Raw genomic sequence first — 20,795 nt, 5'->3', positions numbered from 1 at the left:
ATCACTCGGTTTGGTCTGTGTCTGGCAGACTGACAGTTTACAAAAGAAGAAATTCAGATGTCAAAGAGACAGATGAAAAAGTGTCCACCTTCACTGGCAATTAAAGATAAGCCCAAGATTAGCTTTTTAATCTTTCCATTTGGCGAAGAATTATGTTGCCTAGTTGAGGCACCTCCATTCACTGCCTCAGAGAAGGGTCATAAATTGGCACGGCCTTTCCCAGGCCACGTGGTGATGTTTAACACAATGGAGACATGCAAATCCTTTCACTCAGCTGTCCTACTTCTAGGGACCAGAAGCTAGGAATTTATATTAAGGAAATGGATTGAGGACCTACTCAAAGAAGTGTGTACAAAGGTTGCAGCATTGTTTGCCTGTTAATACCTGGAAACTAAGTATTTTACTAATGGGAGATTTAAGTAAATTGTTGTATATCTAAATGATAGATTTTTATGGTGTAATTAAAAATGATATAAAATATCACCCGATAGCCCGATAAAGATGTATTGCTGAGTGAGAAAAGGCAATTTGCAAAACACTGTGAGGTCTAATCCATTTTTTAAAGAAATCTAAATACATTTATTTCTTTTTTTTCCAATATTTTTTAATGTTTATTTTGAGAGAGAGAGTGTGAGTGGGGGAGGGGCAGAGAGAGAGGGATACACAGAATCTGAAGGAGGTTCCAGGCTCTGAGCTGTCAGCACAGAGCCCATCATGGGGCTGGAACTCACAAACCATGAGATGGTGACCTGAGGCAAACTCGGACGCTCAACTGACTGAGCCACCCAGGTGTCCCAAAATCCAAATACCTTTAAAAGTCATGTTAGATGAAACTCCAAACCATGCATGGTATTACAGGTGACTTTTATTTTCTTCTTTTTGTTTACCTGCACTTTGTAATATTTCTGCAATGATCATCTTTTACTTAGTGTAATATTTTTGAAGTTCTCACCAGCCTAGAAGATATGGTTCTGCAGCAAGTTTGGTCTCCTGCTGGGATTGCAGGACAGTAGGGTGATGGGGAGAAGGGGGAGCTGGAGGAGGGCTGAGGAGGGTGGTGAGAAGGAAGGGGTCCAGCTTGGATTGATACTTGTGACCTGTATGACATGCAACTGATCTGTCTGATGTTAAATGTGAACCATTTACAAATTCTTTAGTGAACCGTTTCACTGCATTGTTCGACAACAAGGACGCAGTTTGGAGGAGCAGAGTGGGTTTATCTAAAGAGTAATAGTCACAAATTTACTTTTAAATAAATCCTCATCAGGGGCGCCTGGGTGGCGCAGTCGGTTAAGCGTCCGACTTCAGCCAGGTCACGATCTCGCCATCCGTGAGTTCAAGCCCCGCGTCAGGCTCTGGGCTGATGGCTCAGAGCCTGGAGCCTGTTTCTGATTCTGTGTCTCCCTCTCTCTCTGCCCCTCCCCCGTTCATGCTCTGTCTCTCTCTGTCCCAAAAATAAATAAACGTTGAAAAAAAAAATTAAAAAAAAATAAATAAATAAATCCTCATCAGACATTATGAAAGAAAGAACCATATGTTGTGGTTTCAGGAACTTTATGAAGTGTTCTAGCTTCCTTTTAAAAGATAGTTTCTACTTAAGAAACATTTATCTACTTAAGGATAATCAATGTTGACTTTATTTTAGATCTTTTTCTATTCATTTCTATATATGATGGTATGTGTGTGTATGAATGAATATATAGTAATAGTCTTAAAGTTTTTAAATTAGATTCTCATATATATATAATTCAACTTCTTCTATTTCATTTCTGTTAATGTGAGTCTTTGCTCACATTTCTTATGTTGAATCTGAGTAAGGAATTGTATGTTTGATATTTATATCAATAAAATTTATTTGCCCTTACTTGTCTGCCTCTCTCAGAAAAAAAACTAGTTACCCAGGGTAGATTATGAAAAACTTAACTCTAAGTTGTTTTCCCAAAGTTCAGCTGCCAGTCAGTTCTCTGGTATTTTGCACCACATGGAAGGCTCAGTCAGTGATTAGAGAACTAACTCACAAAAGTGCAGAAGACTGTGATATGCCTAAGTGGTACTTTTTTAAACTTTACTTTTGGAGGATTTTGCGCATACTTTTTATCCCTGCCAGAAATTTGCGTTTCATTGGAGAGAAAATCAGCTGTATCTTCTTCCTCGGTCTACCACTCATAAATCTAGTGATCCCACTTTGCTTCTGGGGACCTCTGTCTCCTGGTCAGGAAAATGCTATGGCATCTCTAAGTTCTCTCCAGAAGGCTCAACATTCTCTGATTCTGTCTCATCACCTGCATAGCATCTAGGGCCAGGTGTCCCAAGGGCATGGTGGGGGACGGGTTAATGCCATGCCACATATGCACAAAAAGGTGGTGCCTCTCTGAGTTCCCTGCAGGTGTCCAAAATTGAGACCAAAGGTTGGTTGGCAGCCAGACTGTGGTTGGGGAGGAACCCCAGCTCTGAACTGCCTGCACCTATTTTGCCAAGAGCATGGTTCATTTGTTAAATTAGATCTGTCTGCCTATGCCTAATGTTTAGTGTTTTTAGTAATTTGCTTTAAAAATCTGGTGTTCAGTACTCTTTCCCCAACCTCTCCTGTCCCGGCACAAGATGTACCTGAGGGGATCATGACAATGTACAAGTCACCCAGCTGGTATTTCAGGATGGGTTAGCTTTGAAACACACTGTTTCTCAACTGAATAATTCTCTTCATTTTAAGAGTGTGAGCTAAGTGTAGAGAAGTGTTTCAAGTACAGTGCAAGTGTCTGTCTTTAAATTCCTTTTGTATAAGAACTGTTCATGCGTCCTACTTAATTCACAGGCCGGGGCCAATGTTCAGCGGTCCTACGGTCCTGAACACAAGGTTCATAAAGCACAAGTTCTGAATGAGCTCTAACATCACTGCTTAAAAGATATCATTTCCCTTTCTTAACTTTCTTTTTCTTCTTCTTTTTAATTTGTTTTCTCTTTTCCTCTATGCAATACTGTCTTACTCTGTGGAGCAGAAAAGGTAGCACCCACGCTTATTTCCATGACACTAACCCTCACCCTTCCAAAAAGAAAAAAAACTAGGATAACACTCCACCCGCTCCCCAAAACATCCACAACAACTCTCTCTGTTCACTCCTCCGTTTTATTAGTATTGAATGGGGATTAGGTGAAACAGAAAAAAGGCAGGAACAAAACAGAGGGAAGGGAGGATGGCAGATAAGAAAAGAAGGGAGTTGAAATGGTGGGGGTCTGTGCTTCCTGTGCATGTGAGAAGTAGGCAGCGCTCCCTGGCCAGCTGGTGGGGTTTCTAGATGAAACCCAGACCTCTGGGAGTCTGCAGGATTTGCAGTAATACTTGAGGTTTGAGGATGGGATAGGAGTCTGGCCAGGGGAAGGCAGACCGAGGAGGCATTTATGATGCCTAGATTCTACTTTGGATCTGGACTGTTCCCAAGCCAAAGGTCTTTCCCTTCTACCCTCCTTGGAACACGGTTGTTTTTGGCTTTCTCTTGGGACTGCTAAAGCATTGGGAGCTCCTATAAAGTGATTTTAAGACAGGAGTAATAGCATGAGTGAAACCTGGAAGGGACTTCCAGAGCCCTCCAGCTTCTTGAAAGGACAGTTTCCCAGAAGCAAAACCAGTTTTAGGTTGTTGCTATTGCTTGTCACTGACCTGTGACTTAGTAAAAGTGGCAAGGGGCATGTGACAATGCCCAGCTCAGACTAACGTGCTGGGTGACCCCGGAAAGAAGGAAAGCAACTCCAGTATTCCAAACTGAGTCTCAGCAGGAGGGTTTCTCAGGCCCATGAATCTCTCCTGTTTTGTTTTTTTGGGGTTTTTTTTGTTAGTTTGTCTGTCTGTTTTAGCTTTGGGGTTGGTCTGTGACCTCTACACAGCACCACCTTCAGAACCGAAGTTGCTGCACCTGGGGTGGAGGAAGTCGCTTGAGGGTGGGGTGGGAAGAGCCAGGATTTCAAACCTGGCTCTGCCTCTAAGTAGGTGTATGTCCTTAGGCAAATTTTTGTATCTCTCTGAGCTGCAGTTTCCTCGGCTGTAAAATGGAAATAATGATATGCTTTAGCTTACAGAGGTGTTGCCAAAATTAGAGAAGATGGTATAAAGTGTTGGGTGTATTTATGTACCGGTACCCGTGTACTTATGTGTTGGTACTTAGTAACTGGTGACTGATTTCTTTCTCTTTTAGCTTCTGCAAGTAGAATTTGGTTCATTGATTAGTGAAATTAGACAATTGTCTAGTTGGTTTTTGCATGCGCACAAGTTAGGGAGTGACAGAGAAAGAGGGAGACAGAGGACCCAAAGCTGGCCCTGTGCTGACAGCAGAGAGCCCGACACGGGGCTTAAACTCACTTGATCATGACCTGAGCCGAAGTCAGACGCTTAATCGACCGAGCCACCCAGGCACCCTGACAATTTTCTAGTTTTTAAGGAAAAGGGGAGGCGGACGGTAGAGCACTTTTTACACAAGCCATTTTCCCTAAGAGCTCTGTCGGTCACCATATCTGTCCTGAAATACTGGTAGGCTTCATAGGGTGGTGGGAACAGCAGAAATTGTGTAAGGTTTTCAGAGTTCTGCCAGAGTTACGGGGCATTCGTAAGCTATAGGGAAGTAAATTGACACATTTCATCCACTGCGTCATGGCAAATGGGTACAACTTAGCAGTTGGTTTAATCGTAGACTTTTGGCAAACTTGAGGCACCTGTCCCCATTAGGGTTTGACACAGAGATAGGGAAGAGTCAAAGACTCAAGGCATTTTAAAGATGTGAATGACTCACCCTGCCCCATTCTGCAAGGGCCTCCCACCACTTCCTCTGGCTGCAGAGATTCTCAAATGTCCCACAGCCTCTGTGGAGAGGCTCTTTTCCTGACCCATTTCCCAGGCAGGCCAAACAGCAGTTTCACTGTTGCAGTTGCTACTCTGTGGGGTAGAAAAGTTACATCTAGGGGCAATGGAATCGGTAACAAATCAAAGGGAGAATAGGATTATTACTGCCTTTTTCAATTTACAGCCTCAAAATTCCAATCAGTGGAATTATTAGTCTTGTTTTCTGAGCCCACCAATTTGTAAACTTATATAGACAAGCCAACGTATTTCTTACTAAACAGTATATTTATAGGTGTTTTTTTTCCTCCTGACTGGCTCCTCATTTAGTGGGGATGAACAATGAGTATCTCACATCTGTGTAGCACTTTAAGAAATGTGCTCTGTCCTCTGGGGCACATGGGTGTCCCAGTTGATTAAGCATCCAACTTTGCCTCAGGTCGTCATCTCATGGTTCATTGGGCTCTGTGCTGACAGTGCAGAGGCTACTAGGGATTCTCTCTCTCTCTCTCTCTCTCTCTCTCTCTCTTGCCTGCCCCTCCCCCATTCATGCTTTCTCTGTCTTAAAATAAATAAATAAAGATAAAGAAATGTACTCTGTCTTCAAAGCCACAGTGTTCCTTCCCAAAGCAGTCCTAAGATCCTCCAGGCTCCCACACTTAGGGTTCAGTTGTATTTCTTCTGCCCCATGATTCGGTGATTCTCTCCGTGGCTGTTTTCTCTAGCTTTTGCCTCTTCTTTCCATCCACCACTTTTCCACATCAGCTGCCGCCATCCAGTTCCCCACGCAGGTTACCTCTCGCCTCCTTTCTCTCTGTAGTTGCCTACCTGAGTTTTCTCTCTCTGATTACCCTGCCCTTCTCCAGTCTGAGACATCTGCCAGGTGGGGCTGGGACACGTGTCACGGGCTGGCAGTCCAGTGGTCACATAGAGCCCACAGGCGTGTTCGGTTTAGCCGTCATGCTACAGACTCACACGGTATTTTAGAAACATTTAGTTACCAACATTTCTAAATCAAGAGAGTTCACGTAGAAATCCCGACTGCCAGACTTGCTTGAAAAATTGGATGATCTGTCAACAGTGGGCTGGGCATTCCTGCATCAGCTCTAGGCTGGAGCCAAATGGCCACTGCCCCCCTTAGACGGCACATTCCACCCAGGCCTGCTCCCTCCTCCCACCTCCCCCATCAATTCTGATTCAGTAGCTTAGGGGTGAGACTTAGGAATCTGTCTGTATTTTTAACCAGAGCTATCCCTGGGTAGTTCTAACTCAGATGGTCTAGGGGCATATGCTTTTATAAACACAGTTTCCCTTGCTGGGCTTTCTTTAGTTTTGGTTCCAGAATTCCCAGAGAAGGAAGTGGATTGGCCCAGATTAGGGCAGATAGCTTTCCCTCTCCCTGACAAAATGGCAGCCCCTGCAAAACCACGTGGAACTCGGGGAAAGAAGTCATTGCCGGCACAGAGATGCTGGCAGACAACCTCACTCTGTCCTCTGGATTCTCTAGTGCTCCTGACAGGTGTCTCGCTTGTCCTGTGGCATCCAGCACTGCTAACTCCAGTAAGGCAGGGGCTGCTTCTCAGTCCACTGCCTCTCCCCAGAATTCCCTAGCCCTGGACTTTAGACAGAGGATATACACAAATATCTATTTCTTTTAAACTCAGTTTTCAAAAAGTTATATGGGTAAAAACACAACATGGGTACATGGCTAAAAACACAAACAAAATGAAAGGATGTGTAGTGGAAACTGAGTTTTACTCCTAATCTTGACGTCGAGGCCCCTGCCCTTCTTAAAGGAGCCAGTCGCTTTGGTGTTTTCATGAAGCTATGGGCCTGTCTAGGGAGACAAGAACCACTTGTAACTTTTTATCCTCCCAAACGGTCATTTCCTGTTACAGATACACCACATTTTATTGTGCTTTGCAGATACTGCATTTTTTATAGATGGAAGGTTTGTAGCAACCCCGCTTTGAGCAAGTCTGTTGGTATCATTTTCCCAGCAGCATTTCTTCACTTCCTGTCTCTGTGTCACATTTTGACAATTTTCACAATATAGCAAACTTACTCATTATCATTAGATTTGGTATAGTTGTCTACAATCAGTGATTATGACTCCCTGAAAGCTCAGATGATGGTTAGCATTTTTTAGCAATAAAGTATTTTTTATTTAAAAAAATTTTTTAATGTTTATTTTTGAGAGAGAGAGAGACAGAGTACGAGAGGGAGACACAGAATCTGAAACAGGCTCCAGACTGAGCTGTCAGCACAGAGCCCGACGTGGGGCTTGAACTCATAAACTGCAAGATCGTGACTTGAGCTAAATTTGGATGCTTAACTGACTGAGCCACCCTCCTGCCCCAGCAATAAAGTGTTTCTTAATTAAAGTATATACAGTGTTTTTAAATAGATTAATGTATAGTGTAAACATAACTTTTATATGCATTGGGAAACCAAAACATTCTTTTGACCCACATTATTGCAATACTTGTCTTATTGTGGTGGTATGAACTGAACCCATATGTCCAGAGTTTGCACATATTGTTTTTTCATTTTACAGTAATATGTTGATCATTCCATATTAGTCATCCTCAAATATGTTGAATATTTAAATATTCATAAAACCCCTGAATTAATTGGGGAAATGTTAGTATTCTTGTGTTTTGTTTTGTTTTTTTTAAGATTTTAGTTTTAAGTGATCTCTACACGCCTCAGAAATGTTACTATTCTTTTTTATTTTTAATGTTTGTATTTATTTTTGAGAGAGAGAGAGAGAATGAGCAGGGGGAAGGGCAGAGAGAGAGAGAGAGAGAGAGAAAGCCAGGGAGGAACAGAGAGAGGGAGGCAGAGGATCCAAAGCAGGCTCTGCTCCAACAGCAGAGACCCCAAACCAGGGCTCGAACTCATAAACCATGACATCATGATCTGAGCCAAGGTCAGACGCTGAACCGACTGAGCCACCCAGGTGCCCCGGAACATTACTATTCTTATCTCAAAATTGGGAAATGGATTGGTTGAAGGATTTTTGCCCCAGGGGTAGGACTAGAAAGCAAATTTTCTCATTCCTTCTCTACTTGCTATTCCTACTGTGTTTTTCTCTGAGTCATACATTTATGTTATTTGAAATTGCTATTTATCTGTGTGGTGGAGGCCAGGAACAATTACTTCCCTGGTTCACTGCTTATAATCCTGCCTGGAGCTGGGGTAGAGGGTCTCCTCCACACTCACTTGGGAAGTAAGTTTAGGCCTTTACGCCCCACTGCAGTACCAGAGATTCCTTGATGTGAACACTTTGTTGCCACCTTGTGCAAAGTGAATCAGGAAGACTTCAAACTACCATGTTTCTTTCAAATGCTGCAGAGACTGTTACAACAGGAAATAGTGCTTTCAAGCCCCCACTTCCAAAGTTCAAGTTTTATACAATTCCATGTCCTCTTCTATGACCTTTTACCTCCTGTCAGGCAAGACATGAGTCCAGCTCAAAGGGCCGGTTTGTATCCTCAGGATTTACCATAAGACACGGTATATCTTATTGGTGGAAGAATGTTGGAAAGTTGTAGACATAAGACAAAAGTGTGGGATTTTATGGTCTCTCAAGAGGTGAATGCTAGCTTTCGTGATACCTTCACAGAAGCCCATTTAATTTGCTAAGAATATAATTCTTGTAGTCGTTTATGTCCTGCCTTCCTCCTGTGAAAAGATGAGTGATGTCTTGAAGTGAATATCTACCGTGATTGTCAAAATAAATGAGGTCCAGTTTTGACAGTTAGAAATTAAATGTTCCCTTTTCTTTTCAGGGACACGTGGCCATCAGGAATCATGAGCAACCCATTTGCACACCTTGTTGAGCCTTTAGATCCTGCACAACCAGGAAAGAAATTCTTCAATTTGAATAAACTGAAGGATCCAAGATATGGTAGGTGCATGGCTCTATGATGTTAATTGTTCTCACAGCAGTTTGAGTCTCGTTTGCATAGTAATTAAGCTATGTAATTAATTAGCCTTTAGGAGATTTGAAAGAGGGAGTGGCAGAAATGGCTGAATGGTCTTGAATTAAGCACACAAACTCACACACCTTTTCTTACGTTGCTCATTTTTATGTTAGTAATTATTATATACATGTGACATTTATATAACACTTTATAGTATATAGAGGGTTTATACGTATATGTTACATCATTTAGTCTGCATAACAACCCCTTGAGGTCATGTTTATAAAATGTTAGAAGTCCTGAGGAAGCTGAGACCCAGAGAGGGTCAATGACATGATCAAGAAACAATGTGGGTAAGAGCAGAGGACAAAAACATGTCTTTTTTATCCCAAATCCTCTGCTTTTCTACCTTTGCACTCTTGTCTTTTCCAAATAATATTGGTGAATAGTTTTCATAGATCAGGAATGAACATTTCTTTTATAAATAAACAAAATAGTTTTTCTTCTGAACTGTTGTTATCCTTGAACCCACTACCAGTAGCCATTCTGCATGGCATGTGGGCTTATATTTCCTTTGAAAGGTGTATGTGACCAAACTTTGGTCTTAATTACATTAGTTGTAAAGAAGTTATTTTCTCATTTCTTGAACACTAGTTTTCATAAGAAATATTACTCTGTGTGGTGTGTGTGTGTGTGTGTGTGTGTGTTACTTGCCAGCACATAATATGGTAAATATCTAGGCTAACTTCTTTCATGATGACTTAACAGAAACTATTAATGGAATCCAAGGTAAGGCAATCATTTATTGTGAAAGAATTAACTTTTTCTATTACTGAATGTCTCTTCAACCCATTCAGTATTCTGACATATCGAACTGTTGAAATCAATTTAAATTTACCCTCTTTCCCTGTTGGAAAAATAGTCTGATGCTTCATATCAGGTTTATATGGGGACTGGCTTTAAAATAGTTCTTATAATAATGTGTCTCATGACTTGTGTTTATTTTGTCATACTTTTTTCTTTTTTTCTAGAACGCTTACCATTTTCTATCAGAGTTCTCCTGGAGGCAGCCATTCGGAACTGTGATCAATTTTTGGTGAAGAAAAATGACATTGAAAATATCCTAAATTGGAATGTCATGCAGCATAAGAACATAGAAGTGCCGTTTAAGCCTGCCCGCGTCATCCTGCAAGACTTTACGTGAGCCTAATGTCACTTCACTTCCCTGTTCACTGCCTCCCTTGCCAGCCTTTAAGGAAAGCTTGAATCACACACACACACACACACACACACACACACGCGCGCGCGCGCGCTATGACTGTATAATTTATCACCCATTATCCAGACACTTTTGAAAACGAAAGAGGTCTGTTATCCTGGACAGCTAGAGATTGTCTCCGACAAGTGGGGTGTGTAGTCACTCCACTTCTTCCAGTGGCAAAGGTCATTGTTTTTGGAGATCCTAACCTTAAGTATACTAACAAAAAGTGGAAGAAATAGCATGGAGTAGGGCTATCTTGGAATCTTCTCTCCCTCACATCCTGTTACCCAGGTAGCCAGGTTTGAAACAGCTGTCCTTAGAATATCAATATGCTGTGTCCTGAGGGGAGACTTGTAGTTCACAAGGCCTGACCTGTTGCCCTTAAACCTCAGTTCACATCCTGCTATTCCTGGGAGTCTTTATTCCCCATCATGGCCTGTTTTCTGAGATCTTGCCTTTCCATTTTTAAGTGATGTTATTTTATTCCTTATAGAGATGAAATTTTACTTTACCAAAGGACAGTCTAGAGGACAAATTTTATACTCAAAATAATAAAAAGGAAGGATTCACAGCATTCTTCTCTGAATTACATCCATTTCTTTAAATTTGGTTGGAGGTTGGAGGTGAAATCCGTGTATCTTCTATAGGCCTTTGTCACCCACCCCCCCACGTGAATGGGAATCAGCCATGGCAGTAACAGCCCTAGTGTTAAGTGCACATTTTACCACGGTCTCTATTTAGACCGTATTTGTTGTTAACTTTAATGCAAAATTGCATGTAGAGATACCACTCAGTCATGGTGCTTACTACCAATTTCTGCTCAAGGAAGCGTGTTTAGAAACTTCCACTTTTCTAAGGCATCTATTGTTAGCCCCACTGATGAGACTGTCTCGTGGCCAGTATTGTCACTGGAGGCAAAAGGTGAAAAATCTAAGTACACTTGTTTAACAGTTTTTTTTTCTGTTTAATTCTCTCTTTTCTTAGGGGTGTGCCAGCTGTGGTTGACTTTGCGGCAATGCGCGATGCTGTGAAAAAGTTAGGAGGAGATCCAGAGAAAATAAACCCTGTTTGTCCTGCTGATCTTGTAATTGATCACTCCATCCAGGTTGATTTCAACAGAAGGTGAGAGATTAGGATGAATACTTGGGTTTTCTGTTTTGTGCGGAATCTTGGAGATCAAGTCTTCTTTGTGTGTGTAAGTAAACAAAAGAAGAAAATCTTTAAAAGATGTATTCAGAAAAACTCAAACTTAATACAGATTTTCCAGTGAAGATTTTTTTAGGGGGGTGGGGGGTTATTATGTGTGGTTTTTTTCCTATTCACTTCTTTTGGGGCCCAGGCTGAAGGAGAAAGCTCCTGGTGATCACAGAGGCTCAAGAGGGCAAGTGGGAACCCACAATATCTCTTGAGGCTTAGATTAGGGCTGGCAGGTTAGAATGCTATCTATTTGCAGTAATATTAATCAAAGCAAGACACACAGTCAATCCCTAACTCAGGAGTGGGAAGTACACTCCATCTGTTGTAAAAGTAAGTGCAGGGGCGCCTGGGTGGCTCAGTCGGTTAAGCGGCCGACTTCGGCTCAGGTCGTGATCTCGCGGTCCGTGAGTTCGAGCCTCGCATCGGGCTCTGTGCTGACAGCTCAGAGCCTGGAGCCTGTTTCGGATTCTGTGTCTCCCTCTCTCTGACCCTCCCCTGTTCATGCGCTGTCTCTCTCTGTCTCAAAAATAAATAAACATTAAAAAAAAAAAAAAAAAAAAGTAAGTGCAAGATTATACAGCCAGGGTTTGGATACAAGCAGGGCAACCAGGTACTGCTAAAAGTCTGATATCTTAACCTAGAAGAATAACTAAATAAAGTTATCATCAACTATGAGTGCAGAAGAAAGAACTATACCACATTCAATGCTGGGAAAATTAGTTACTTGATAGAGCAGGTCCTATGAATTAAAGCATTAATATTTTTTAAATTAAATCATCAAAAACTTTAAAAGAAATAGAAGTATGTATATGTCTTGATGAGAAAGATCTTTCTAAATTTAAAAGCAGTAAATGAAGCAAAAAGGGAACAAGGAACTATAGATTTAATGGCTTCAAAGTTAACGGTAAATATCTTTAAAATATTTGCAACAAATACAACAAAGGGCTAATATCTTTAATATATAAACCTTGTGTATAATCCATTAAAAAATCGTAAAACCCAGCAGATAAATGGGTAAAGGAAAGTGGATGTTTCACAATAAAAGGAAAAACAAATGGTAAACACGACATAAATCATTTTCAACTTTACAAGTAATAAAAAAGTAGATTAAATCCTTGAGATACCATTTTCTCCTATCAGTAAAGATTAGAAAATAAACATTATTAATTATAAAGGTGTCATGAGGGAGACACTTTTATGTGCTGCTGATCACACTGAATTAGAAATGATGAAGGCAGCGTGTATTAAGATTATTAGAAATCACCAAACCTTTCATCCTGGAATTTCCACTTCTGAGCATATCCTTCACAGATACCTGAAATTCAGAAATAGCTTAATGGCTACATAGTGTTCATTAAAGCATGATTTATAATAGTGAAAACCTAGAAGCATCCTAAACGTCCAACAAAGGAGAATGATTAAATTAAGGTATGTCCTTGAAGTAAATTATTAGGTAACATTTGCTGTTATAATTATAAAGGGTTTAATAACACTTGGAACATGCTCACGTCTTAGCTCAATGAGCCAAATGTAAATTGCTTGTATAGCGTGATTTCAGCTAGATGAAGAACTATACAGAGATTAAAAGATTGGAAAAAGAGATGCCAAACTGCTAGATGATTTATCTCTGGGATTGTAACTGTTCTTCATTTTCACAATAAGAAGCTATTGGTTTGGTTTATTTATTATTTTTATTTTTAGAGGCAGAGCGCGAGCAGGGGAGGGGCAGAGAGAGAGACAGAGGATCCAAAGCAGGTTCCATGGTGACAGCACAGAGCCCGATGTGGGGTTCAAACCCACAAACCACGAGATCACGACCTGAGCTCAAGTCGGACACTTAACTAACTGAGCCACCAGGAGCCCCGGAAGCTATTGTTTTTAAATTAAAAAGTCACTTAAGATAGGAAACAAACCACTCAGAGATAGACAGAAAACTTTATTTGCTTCCTTGGGGACTTAAGTGGGTTCCATACAGCCTCAAGGGAACTGTAGTAGCTGGTCATTCTCAAGTTAATGTCAATATCCAAGCCAGAGAAATTCAGGATAAAAAGACATCGGCTTTGTCCCCTGAATTGATGGTTCTTGGAACAGACTGGAGATTCGGCAGCTGTTCCCTTTCCTTTGGACTCTAAACTCATCCTTAGGCAATTTGTCTTTTCTTTTTTTTCCCTCCTTGAATCACATGAGCTCAATTTAATAGTTTGGTGTCAAAGGGAAGAATAAGAAGTACATGGATAGAATGTTACTCTATTTGAGGGTAAGGATATTTCCTAACACCCCACTTCAGAAGTTATAAAAGTAGCCTCGCAAAATCATTGGCAACTTTATCTTTCCTGAAGATTCTCACTGATGTTGATAATTTACCTTTATTTCACTGCCTGCAAGGGGAAAGTACTGGTGGAGATAGATTTGTAATTGTTTTAATGTCTGAAGTCTTTTGACTGAAAATTCAAAGAGCTCCTGGCTATTATTAAGCAGTTAATGAATCTGAGTCATCACCAAGTTCACTGTGATTTTTTTTTCCTTGAGACCCATCAACTCTGATTTCAATTTTTTATGGACCCTTTACATTTATACCGTAGTACTGAAAACATTATTATAAAAACAGCAAAGTCCAGGGGGGAACTTTGATCCAAATTGATATCCGAATCTGGCAAACACTTTTTTTTCTTTTTTGTAATTAAAGAGAACATTTCTGTTAGAAGTATTTTCATTGGTGGTGTTTTGTTTTTAATGCTTGAGTTTGGTTTTGCAATTTGACCTCCCAGGCTCTTCCCTCATTTTTGTAAGGAATTAAATGTGATATGTCTCAACTTCTGTGGAACTGTGTGCTGTGGGCTTATTTCCAGCTATTTCCAGAAATGAACTCAAAAAACTGTGGCAGGGTGCTGGGATGATAAAGGTTCTCGTTTAAATATTTCTGAGCTCTTTGCCTTGCTTGAATAATAATAATTGGCCGCACACCATTTTTAGGAATGGAGGGTCTAGCTAACTCATTATTGTAAAATTACAATAATTATTCAAAGTTACCTCAAAAATAACCTTTTCTTTTTAAAATCCCAACAAGAATATCAAAACAACTTCTGACCAGATTTCATGAGTGTGGAAGCTCTCTCCTCTGTAAATAACTATAAATAACTCTGTAAATAAGTTTGTGACTTTCTGGAGTACCATTAAATGTAATAGAAACTTTGATATACGTCCAAATCTGAATTCAAATTACATAACTAGGGAGAAATTTCCTCTTTAGTCATATTCAGAAACTTTATTAAAAGCTCAGCAGATTGGTGAATTCAGGGAACTTCTGAGTTCAAATTCAAATTCTAGGTCTGTTCATTCATCCCAGTAACTAGAACTGTTCATTGAGCCAAGGTTAGAATAAAAAAAGTTTTGTTTTAAATAGTAAATAGGTTTTTACCTAGAGTTAACCTATCTTAAAAGAGCCTGAGCATGTCTGGCTTCTGCTTGTCCTGTGAATATGTCATTTACGTCACACTGGTGCCCCAGAATTCTCTGGGGTGAACGTTCCCCTCCCAACCCTGCTTCTGCTGTGAGAGGCTCTGTTGTCCTTCCACTGCTGGAGGCATGAGGGGGAGGAACCCTGACTGGATGTCCACAAGTGCTCCGAGTAGAAGAGCCACGGGCACCAGACACAGGGCCACACAGGGAGTCTGGAGGGTTCGGCCAGCGGTATCACTTGATCCAGGGTGCGGACCAGGGAGGGAAGAGCTGGAAAAGGCACGGAGAGAATACAGGAGAGAATAGAGGGTGGAAAGGCATGAGGGAAGTGAGGTTTGGGAGAATATGAGGGCTTCAGCATGGCTGAAGTTAAAGTTTGAACCAGGTGATAGGAGAGGGCTTATAAAGGAAGTTTGAGAGGTGGCTGGGTGGCTCAGTAATTTAAGTGTCCTTACTCTTAATTTTGGCTCAGGTCATGATCTCACAGTTAGTGGGTTCCAGCCCCGCATCGGGCCCTGTGCTGACAGTGTGGAGCCTGCTAGGGATTCTCTCTCTCTCTCTCTCTCTCTCTCTCTCTCTCTCTCTCTGCCCTTCCTCTGCTCTCTCTCAGTCTTTCAAATAAATAAAAGTTTTTTAAACAAGGAAATTTGAGGTTACACTGAAAAACTTCATTTTTTTTAAATTTTCTTTTTAATGTTTATTTATTTATTGAGAGAGAGAGCAAGCCAGGGAGGGAAACAGAGAGAGAGAGAGAGAGAGTGCGCATCCCAAGCCAGCTCCGGGCTGTCGGCACAGAGCCGGATGCAGGGCTCGAACTCACGAACTGTGAGATAATGACCTGAGCCAAAACCAAGAGTCAGACATTTAGCTAACTGAGCCACTCAGACGCCCTTGAAGAACTTTGTGTTTTATTTAGGGAAGAGATTTGTACTTTACTGAGAAATGGGAAGCCATTGGCAGGTTCAAGATGGGTCATGATAATCTATGTTTTAGAAAATGGATGCTGGTGATGGTATAAAGGTAGGTTGAAGAGACTGACAGAGGAGCCAGTTAGGCCTTTTCTGGAGTAAATGCTTGGATAGTTGTAGATACTAAGTGGCGGGAGGGGAAGTCAGTCGCTAGATGATACAGACAGATGGGGACGGGGATGAGGATGAGGTTCAGGAAGCAAGCTCATGTGTTAGGGTGTGACCCGCTGAGTATGTGGTGCCTGAGGTGTTCCTGATGCAGATAGATGCCTGGGATACATTGGAAATGTGGACCCGGACCTGAAGAGACAGGTGGGAGTCAGAGGGATGGAGCCCTCAGTGTACTGGTAAGAAGGTGGAAACGAGTGCCTAAAGGAGTAGCTGTACTGGTCCAGAGGATCCAGAGGATCCAGAGGCTCTGTCCTTCCAGGGGTAGCACACTTGTCCTGCCTCGTTCCCTTACATCACCATCTCCTTTCTCTCTTTCTACCTTCTGCTTTTCTCTCATGCATACACACACTCACAGACATTCATACAGTACATCAGGGATCACCTTTTTTTGTAAAGGGCCAGTAGTAAATATTTTAGGTTTTGCTGCCTACACACTGTCTCTGCTCACATATCCTTTTGTTTTCAACCTTTAAAAATGTAAAAATTATTGCTTGCTTCAGGGCAAAACCTGTACAGACATTGGGCTGGATTTGGAGTTTGTGGACCCCTGCTCTAAGGCACCCTCAGGAATTGATTCCCTTAAAGCAGCTGACACTTAACCTTGGAGAATATTCACATCAGGAGAAAGAAATCAGTGTCGTAACTGAGTGTGTAAATGTGTAAATGTGTAAACTGAGTAAATGCTAAGTGCTTGCAGCCCTTTTCTTCCCAAGGAGCACCTACCTGTCTTTATCTGGCTGACTCTTCTTCATCCTTCAGACTGGATCGGTGTCACTTTCCTCTCGAAGGCATTCCCGACCCCCAGTCTGAGTTTGTGACCCTATCTGAGTGTTCCCCTGGCACTCTGTACTTCCTGTATCATGGCATGATGGTCACACTCCCGTAATTGCCTGGCTGTTTCTCTGTATTGCTCACCAGGCTCTGGGCACCAAGTGGGCAGTGCATTTGCCGCTGTTGCATGCTTGTATTCCCAGAGAGTGGCAAGGACAGGCTCTGTGGATCACTAATAAGTTTAGAAGAGTGGTGGCTTCCTAGTAAAGTCAGTAGGTGTTTACTATTAATGAATGAAGTCTGACTTGGGTCTTAGCTATTAATTTTACCGCCCTTTCCTGGGTTCACTCAATCCATGATATACAGTTTATGAGTGCCTTCTGTGCCCAAACCTGTGAAGTTGTAACTATGAGTAGTTCTACTTTGACTCAAGACGTATGTAATTTGATTATAAAAATCCTGGAAGAGCTTCTTGATTCCCTGCTCTGCCTGTGTCTTTCCTATTGGACTGAATGACTTTGAGTAAACTCCAGCATATAATCTGTGCTTTATAGATACTCTTGGGTGGCACCATTCTCCTCAGAAACCTCTCCAGGAGCTAGGAGACTGATTTTATAAAGGCCTGTGCCTCCTGGCATCGCTGTTTCGCTGTCTCCCAACATAAACAGATGAAAATGCCAGCCCGGACCAGGCTCAGCTCAGAGTGTCATAACAAGGTCAGGCAGGATGAAGTACAGAGACCAAGGTTCTTTAAATCTCTAAGCTGCTGTTGTCATCATAAATGTCCAGACACTGTTCCTAAAAGTCAGGCTGTGTGACTAGACTAGCTATAACTTGAATTCACTTAATGTTTGTTACTCACCATGTTTAAAGGTATTATAGAGATCAATTGAACCAAATAATAATTACTCTTTTTACTTTTTCTGATTACCTCTCATTTCCCATGTAAATAAACGCATTGGTATCGCCCAGCAAGGCTGCAGATGAAGTTGCCAGTTGGTTTCTTTATCACTGAGAAGTCTGACCGGTAATATTTTAAGCCTTAAAATTTATACATTCAGCTTTTCTCTCTGACAGGGCAGACAGTTTACAGAAGAATCAAGACCTGGAATTTGAAAGAAATAGAGAACGGTTTGAATTTTTAAAGGTATGGGCGGAGTTTGCTTCCATTGGCTGGTTGTTTATAAACGCGGGTATGAGGGGGAGGTGCCAAGGAGCTGGGCTGCATGGAAGTGCATCGGATATTCATTGCGTTCTTTCCGGTCCATCCTAGTGGGGTTCTCAGGCTTTTCGCAACATGCGGATTATACCCCCTGGCTCAGGAATCATCCACCAGGTGAATCTGGAGTATTTGGCAAGAGTGGTGTTTGATCACGATGGCTATTATTACCCAGACAGCCTTGTGGGCACGGATTCGCACACTACCATGATTGATGGTTTGGGAGTTCTGGGCTGGGGTGAGTATTGTTGCAGGTTCCTCTTCCACACACGCTGTTCTGTAGTGTGTAGCCTAATTCACACTGATCCCGTCATAACATCCCAGTAGCACGACTTTGTGTGACCACACATATCAGAGAGACATTTTTGTCTGCTTTATTTACTGTTGGATTTCCAGTGCCTAGAAAAGCACCTCACAGGTACTCAATAATAATGTTTGGAAGAACGAACTGGAGCTGTTTGTTAAAAATGGAGACTCCGGAACCCCACTTTCCACTTGGTATAGAACCAAAGGGATTGTGATACTGCTGTTTTGGGAACCACACTCTGAGAAGTGCTTATAAAAATTCTGTAGAGGGAAATAGAAAAAGATAACTACTCATTACAGGATCCAAATCTACACTAGGAAGACATTGTAATGGGGTTGAATTATGCCTGAGGGATATAGTAAGACATGCTGAAAGCATTCTTCTGCCCTGCCTTCCTTGCAGGAGTGGGTGGTATCGAAGCAGAGGCAGTCATGCTGGGTCAGCCAATCAGTATGGTGCTTCCCCAGGTGATCGGCTACAGGCTGATGGGAAATCCCCACCCTCTGGTGACATCCACTGACATTGTGCTCACCATTACCAAGGTAACAACTTGCCCCCTCTTCCATGGTCTTGTGCAGTCACAGTGATGGGAGGAAATACATGCTGGCGTCCATCTTGGTTTCTCTGTGCACTAGGAAACAGTATGTTGATGATTTTTAAAAAGAGATGAGGAGAGGGTTCTTTGTTAAGTTTTAGATAATTATGTTCATTTTACTCTTCCATGGCTGCATGGATCCTTTTCTTTAAAAGGGTATTTTGAAATTGTGAAATAGTTCAGACACACAGAAGTTAAAATGACGTTGGCATGCACCACCACCCAGAACTAACAGTTGGTAACATTTTGCCCCCTTTGCTTCAGAGCCCTCTCTGTATGTATACTTTTTATGAGATAAAATGGGATATTTATGGCTAAAGCCATCCTCCACATTCTTAGAAATAATGGCTATCCTAATGTTCCAAGACTCATTCCCAAGCATGTGTTTATACTGTGACTACATTTTCTCACATGGTTCTTCTTTATATGTAAATAGCAAACTGCTCCTATGAATTTAATGTCTAACTTGTTTAATTCCCTTCTGTGTATTCTAAATTACAACAGATGTTTCTCCAAGCTGGAAATACTCCTTTTTTTTTTTTCTTTTTCCTTAGCTTTTGCAAGAAATAATGGGTTTTTTTTGGTGATTTGCTTGCTTTGCAAAAATAAGGCAGTTTCATTTTGAAAGGTTATTAGAAAAGTGATGGTTTTTTATTATCACAGACATTTTTTTCTGGTTGTACAGTTTGGAGGCTTGGAGTGTTAGGGATGGCCACTATCCTGTTAAAGGCCAAAGATGTTTCTCTTTAATCTTTATGGAATTTGGAATCACATTTCTTTGAACACTGTAGCTTTTTTGAGAAGTCTGTGCATTATTCTTTAAATGTAGAATAATATAGGTCTTGCCCACAGAATTTGGCAGAATCCCACATAACCAAAAGAGCCTGACGGTTGTCCACACAGTTCATGAAACTGGCTTCGTGCAGGGCCACATCAGTCACTGAGGCCCCAGCCCTGGCTGATGGCGTGTATGGAAAATATATGGGAGTCAGACTGTCTAGATCTTTTGGTTACATTTGACTTGTACCTCTGTTCAGGAAATATGTTCATTATACCCTTGAAAATAATCCATTTACTTATCCGCTTAACTAGTGCAAGACCATTTAGGTTGAAAGAAAGTATTTAATTTTTAGCACTTCCAGTGATCTCCTTAGAGAGAAAAAGCCCTTCTCATTTTGGAAAACTTTTATTAATGTTGATATTTGTGATTTGGGCATTAACTTTTTTTTTTCCTTTTTATAATAATTATTTTGACGTCATTTTATTTTTTTATTTAATTATTTTTTAAATTTACATCCAAGTTAGCTAGCATATAGTGCAACAGTGATTTCAGGAGTAGATTCCTCAATGCCCCTTACCCATTTAACCCCTCCCGCCTCCAAAAACCCCTCCAGTAGCCCTCTGGTTGTTCTCCATATCTAAGCCTCTCTTATGTTTTGTCTCCCTCCCTGTCTTTATATTATTTTTGCTTCCCTTTCCTTGTGTTCATCTGTTCTGTGTCTTAAAATCCTTATATGCCTGAAGTCATATGATATTTGTCTTTCTCTGACTAATTTCACTTAGCATAATGCCTTCTAGTTCCATCCACGTAGTCGCAAATGGCAAGACTTCATTCTTTTTGATTGCTGAGTAATACTCCATTGTATATATGTGTGTGTGTGTGTGTGTATATATATATATATCACATCACCTTTATCCATTCATCTATCAGTGGACATTTGGGCTCTTTCCATACTTTGGCTATTGTTGATAGCGCTGCTATAAGCATTGGGGTGCATGTGTCCCCTTGAAACAGCACACCTGTATCCCGTGGATAAATGCCTAGTAGTGCAATTGCTGGGTCATAGGGTAGTTCTATTTTTAATTTTTTGAGGAACCTCCACACTGTTTTCCAGAGTGGCTGCACCAGTTTGCATTCCCACCAACAATGCAAAAGAGATCCTTTCTCTCCACATCCTCACCAACATCTGTTGTTGCCTGAGTTAATGTTAGCCATTCTGACAGGTATGAGGTGGTATCTCATTGTGGTTTTGATTTGTATTTCCCTGATGATGAGTGATGTTGAGCATTTTTTCATGTGTCGGTTGGCCATC

The 20,795-nt window shown here is 41.3% G+C and overlaps 1 protein-coding gene across 1 annotated transcript in view; it reads left to right on the top strand.

Annotated features, from left to right (window-relative positions):
- ACO1 (aconitase 1) overlaps positions 1-20,795 on the top strand; it is a 65,847-nt gene that overhangs the window by 17,022 nt on the left and 28,030 nt on the right. The window contains exons 2-7 of the mRNA XM_047830687.1: positions 8,620-8,738; positions 9,786-9,954; positions 11,000-11,137; positions 17,659-17,728; positions 17,855-18,038; positions 18,510-18,649. Coding sequence (XP_047686643.1) covers positions 8,642-8,738; positions 9,786-9,954; positions 11,000-11,137; positions 17,659-17,728; positions 17,855-18,038; positions 18,510-18,649 — 798 coding nt within the window. The 5' untranslated portion in view covers positions 8,620-8,641. The remainder of the gene's footprint in view (positions 1-8,619; positions 8,739-9,785; positions 9,955-10,999; positions 11,138-17,658; positions 17,729-17,854; positions 18,039-18,509; positions 18,650-20,795) is intronic.

This window comes from Prionailurus viverrinus, chromosome D4, assembly GCF_022837055.1.
Source record: "Prionailurus viverrinus isolate Anna chromosome D4, UM_Priviv_1.0, whole genome shotgun sequence".
In the NCBI taxonomy this organism is placed as follows: domain Eukaryota; kingdom Metazoa; phylum Chordata; class Mammalia; order Carnivora; family Felidae; genus Prionailurus; species Prionailurus viverrinus.
The sequence above is the reverse complement of the archived record's forward strand: the minus strand, read 5'-3'. Positions and strand labels throughout refer to the sequence as shown.